Genomic DNA, 5,535 nt, shown 5'->3' with positions numbered 1-5,535 from the left:
TGATGTTATAACTCGTCCCCAACTCAAAAATCAAGTTTTTCGCGAAGTGAGAATGCAGGTGGCGTCGCCGACGGCCATTTAGGGCGTCCCCAACGGCCCCTGGAAGTATCAGTTTCGCCCGACGGCTTAATTAGCTGTTTACGGAGGTTTCTGGCCGACGGAACAAACCAGAGGCCGTCTCTGACGGCCCTTTTGGGCGTCTCCGACGCTGCCTAGTTTTGCCAGTTTCGTCCGAAACTGTTTTCTTTATAACTTCTTCGTTATAACTCCGTTTTACTCACCGTTTTCGCCCACGTACTCATAATTCAGCCCTCTATCATGCCATCTTATAATATATTCATTTTAAATCCATTAACATTCCCTAAAACACATCCAATCTTCATGGTTAACACCAACTTGTTTTCTGTTTTTCATTTCTTGATCCCGGTTGACCCGATTCGCGTCCCGGTGCTCCGTTTAGCTCCCGATTAGCTCCTTAAACTCTTTTAGACCTGTAAAACACAAATCCCATTAAAAGTAGGCTATTCAAGATTAAAAGCTACGTAAAAACATCAACTTAGGCACAAACGATCACCGGTTTTCGACCACGTATCACATCCCCACACTTGTCTTTTGCTTGCCCTCAAGCAAATCTGTTTTTCACTTTCACGTGGGTCGAATGAGAAATACACTGCCCATTCCCGAGACTAAGGTTAAGGTTAATTGTCATGCCCAAGTTCAAACTTTTTACAATTTTCACATATTTAGCAATAAATGATTAATCATGTAAAAGTGGTTATCCAAAATTAACCTGCCCGTGAAACTCACATTTCATGCATATCCCTCACAATGTTCACTCGCCTCGTTTACAAGTTGGCTAAATTTCATGATGTATTAGCACTTTTAAAAAGTAATCGCTCAAAACCGATTAGAACACGTACCCGCATAGGCTTGCAACTCAATCATTCTCCACCACCGAACACGAATACTAAGCACAAGTCAAAAGGTCTTTGTAAGGGTTGTAACGGGGCTAGGCTAAGGGTAGGGAGTAGGAAATTTAAAGTGGCTAAGGTGATTAAAATTCGATTTTTATTTTAATTTACTAAACTGAACAAAATTAAATATAAGCATCAACTATGAGGCAACAACTTTCGCTTTTTATTCAACAACTACTAACACTTCTTTTTGTGTTTTTCTCAATGTCATTTCATTCTTTTTCGCAATATTTTCTGAATTTTTGCTTTTTTCACAATAAATATGAATTACAACTATACAAACACATGATCCTATAATCGAATTTTCATCACACGGGCTTGAAAAGAAAAAGGTTTATGGGTATGGGCTAAGTGGGTTGTCAAACGAAAGGTTTAGGCTCAAATTTGGCGACTAAGGGATAAATTTTGGGTAAGGGTAAGCAAATGGTGTAAAAGGAAAAGGTTTACCTAATGCCTTAATCATTCTCGTGCTTGTATTCGGTCTATGGTCTCAAACGTATCAAAAGATGCAAGTTCTACAACACATGACTAATGGTCCACTCAAACAAAGAAATATATGTATATATAATGTATTCAAGTGGCTCAAAATCTCATGTATAAGGGTATGGAATATGATATACATAAATTGCAAGTTTCTTAGGCGGATTATTCCCAAATAACCACCCGCTAAATACCCGTCATGCTATTAATTCGAACTTGACCATGACAAAAGACCAAATGGGTTGTGACATCCCTCGTTAACTTAGTTACTTGAGCTTTTAAGATCGCTTCAAACAAAGACATTTTGAAAAATTTTTAAAATTTTCCCCCATCCCCACACTTGAGGCAAACATTATCCTCAATGTGTAGTGTTTAAATGAACGGGTCAAAATTCGAAAAACTTTTACTCCTCCATCCCCACACTTGAGGCAAACATTGTCCTCAATGTGTAAGAACTAGAGTTTTTAAAACACACAAGGGATGTGACACGGCTAACTTCCCCAACATTTCACCCCGGAAAATAAAATACAAATTACAATCCACTTATTACTAATCTAAGAATCAAGGTAAATAGGAAACGCATGCACCAGATATTTGTCGCTAGATGCTCATGTCTTCTTCTTCTCTTCACAAAAACGGTTGTCCCGCGAACATGGTGTACCTACAAATCTAAACCCTTGTGTAAAAGCATGCTTCTCACAACCATTGAAATTTTTTAGGTTCTTAGTTCTACCATTTTTATGAAAGTTTACCAAATCATGCGTTAATTTTCCCTGATTTTTGTGGAAATTTTTTTTTACAACAATAACAAACCTAACTCACTTTCGTAGGAATCACGGTTGCATTTAGCGTATGCAACAAGCCCTTTTAAACCCCCCAATAGCTTGGGAGGACGAGTAGGTCTCGTGAGGGTTATATAGGGAACACACCCACAACGTTCCTTTAACTACTAAAACGAAATAACAAAATTATACAACAACAACAACTAAACTACGGAGAAAAATTAAAACGAATCGTAAAACAAAATATACAACAACAATTGACTTACCACCTCATGGTGGTCGGATGGCGTGCTTGCCACCTACGAATTCCTCGAAATCACCCACCGGTGATCCATACCATTTGTTGCCAAACGGTCCAAACTTCCTCACCTCATCTTCCTTCTTCTTTTCTAGAGGTGACTTCTTCGCCTTCTTTTTCTTGACCGTCTTCTTCTTTGTTTCTCCAACCCTGCCAACCATAGCACATATCTTTTTGTTTGGATTCATGTCCTTTTTAGGACACTTATCCTCACCGAGTGGGTTAGTGAAATTTGGAAAAACATTTAAATTTAATTCCCGGTCCCCAAACTTCATGCTTACCATTCCCATTGCACAATTTATTATGGCATTAGCAGTTGCCAAGAACGATCTACCCAAGATAACTACCGGTTGGGTGTCCTCAACACACCCAACGTAGTCTACTACCAAAAAGTCAACTGGGTAGTAGCAATCATCCACCTTAACAATCACATCCTCCACCATCCCCCGTGGATGCGCGGGAGTCTGATCGGCCAATACCACGGGAGTATTAAATTTTTTCAATGGACCAAAATCATATTGGTCATACAAACTCCCGGGTAAAATGCTCACACAAGCTCCAAGATTGAGGAGAGCCCTCTCGCTTTTAAATGTTCCAATTTGAATCGGAATAAGAGGATCTCCTGGATCTTGAGCTTTTTGAGGACGGGTACTCGATAAAACGGCACTCACATGAGATATCAAATCAACCGGTTTGGGTAATTTGTTGTGCTGTTTTTCGATGCTTAACTCCTTTAAGCATTCCACATGAGCCGGAACCTTTTTATTGTCATCGAGTAACGGTAAATTAATTTTTGCTTGTTTAAAATTTTCCCACCTCTCGTCCTTCGGTGGGTACCGTTTCTCAACTTTTGATGCGTTAATCGGGTTAAGTTGATTTAAACAATTTTCACAAAAAGCATTTTTAGTTATATTTTCAATTTTACTTTGTGAAGTCGTTTCTTGTTCATTTTCACTTTCTGGCTCATCACTTATATCTTCCACTACACCATCAACGCATTGTGGTGGTGGAATGCTTTCAACACTACTACAAACCTCATCATTTGAAAGAATACTTACCGCACTAATGCGTGCATTCCTCACGTTGCTTGTGCTAGAACCTTGATGCTTCGGGTTCACTGTAGTGTCACTTGGAAGCTTTCCCATGCTTCCCTTCATTTGAGCCATTTCCTCCGCGAGTTGGCCCACTTGCTTCTCCAACGCTTTATGAGATTTATCCCTCACTTCAAATTCTTTCCTTACTTCGGTTGTAAGGGTGGTCATAGCATTCATGAGAGCGTCCATTTTAGAATTGAATGAGTCGTCACCTTGAGAGTTTGATGTACCACCCTCATTTCCACTTTGGTTGTAACCACGTTGATAATTACCTTCACGATTTTGATAGCCTTGGTTACCCCCTTGATTGTAATTTCTTTGGTAACCCCCTTGGTTACCACCTTGACGATTGTTATACGATGACCCATCTTGACCACCTTGATTACCCGATTGGAAATTTGGATTCATTTGATTCGAAGAATTACCATACCGGAAATTAGGGTGATTTCTCAGACCCAGATGGTAAGTGTTGGAGTTCATGTCATATTGCTTTCGATCCCCATACACTTGGTTTACCTCCTCGGTGTAATCACTTGTCCCCGTTGGACATTGCTCCGCTCTATGTCCAATATCACCACACTCTTCACACACCTCAAATTGCACCGCGTTCACTTCCTTCTTCTTCATTCGAGCCATTTCCCGCTCTAAGGTAGAAATCCGGTCTTTAGAGTCGAGATCGGGAAGTGACCGGGAAATGGGATGTTTCTTAGCTCGATCGGCCGATTCCTTCTCTTTCGACCGTTTACTCATCCGCTCCAAGAACTCCCAATCATCATCTTCATGGTTGCTCAAAAGAGTCCCATTGCTCGTCGATTCGAGACGATTCCATGTTGTGTCATCCAACCCACGTACAAAACACTTCACCAATTCCCACTTTTCTATTTGGTGATGTGGGCATCTCCGCATCAATTCCTTAAATCGAGTGAATGCTTCGTGCAACGGTTCACTCGATAGTTGCCGAAATGACCTTATTTCATCCCTAGCGTCGTCGGTTTTTGCCATCGAATAATATTTGTCTAAGAAGGCTTGTTGCATCTCACCCCATGTCCGGATGCTATTCGCCGAAAGTGTGAGAAACTATTGTTTTGCCTTGTCTTTCAATGAAAATTGGAACAAACGAAGCTTGACCTCCTCTAGTGCAAAGTTGTGCCCCCCAATAGTGTTACAAATGGAAGAGAACTCCGCCAAGTGCGTATATGGCTCATCATTAGACCTCCCATTGAAGTGGGGAAGTATATTGATGTAATGCGGTTTACAGTCAAACATCCTCCGTTCGCATACTATCGGAGAGTCATTGTCGGTAACTATCGGTTGGAAACGGTCATTCACTCCCCGTGGAGGTTGTTGACGACGTTGTGGACCATTCACTTCTTGATCACCCTGTCTTCGATTGTCCCTTCGATCATCGCCCCTATCACCTCTTTTATCGTCTCTTCGATTTCCACCTTGGTTACCCCTTTGGTTACCCCCTCCCACGAAACGAGGAATCCGATTAGGGTTGCCATTGTTGTTGTTGTTGTAAAACCCGTCATTTTGGTTCCTTTGGTTGTTATTTCGTGGTTGGCGGTTATTCTCATAACCGTCATTCCTTCTATTCCCACCCATAGTCTTCATCTCCAACATAATTGGCGTTTTGGTAGCCAAACTCCTCATTGTCACACCCTCTTGCATTGTAAAAATTACCCGGATTCACATATCCCCAATCTTCGTCATCATTAGCCCGATCATCATAGTAACCCCCGTCATCCGAATTTTCCGTATGCACACTCACATGTTCCGGCGATTGATAACCGGGAACACTATATGGTTCGTCATCGGGGTTGGCGTTCCTCAAGTCGTCTATGTTAAAGAATGGGTCTTCATTCGCGGGATTGCCGCGATCACGATTACCGCTATGGTCGGAATTG

The 5,535-nt window shown here is 41.3% G+C and overlaps 1 protein-coding gene across 1 annotated transcript; it reads right to left on the bottom strand.

Moving 5' to 3' along the window:
* Positions 1-2,506: 2,506 nt before the first annotated feature.
* Positions 2,507-4,630, bottom strand: LOC110867017. The gene is made up of 2 exons (XM_035988372.1): positions 4,162-4,630; positions 2,507-3,900 (listed from the first exon to the last, which is right to left on the bottom strand). Exons 1-2 carry the CDS (start codon positions 4,628-4,630, stop codon positions 2,507-2,509), a joined length of 1,863 nt encoding a protein of 620 aa, XP_035844265.1.
* Between the last annotated feature and the right edge of the window lie 905 nt (positions 4,631-5,535).

The sequence above is a fragment of the Helianthus annuus genome, chromosome 1 (assembly GCF_002127325.2).
Source record: "Helianthus annuus cultivar XRQ/B chromosome 1, HanXRQr2.0-SUNRISE, whole genome shotgun sequence".
In the NCBI taxonomy this organism is placed as follows: Eukaryota; Viridiplantae; Streptophyta; class Magnoliopsida; order Asterales; family Asteraceae; genus Helianthus; species Helianthus annuus.
Note: the sequence above shows the minus strand (reverse complement) of the source record. Positions and strands in the feature narration are given on the sequence as shown.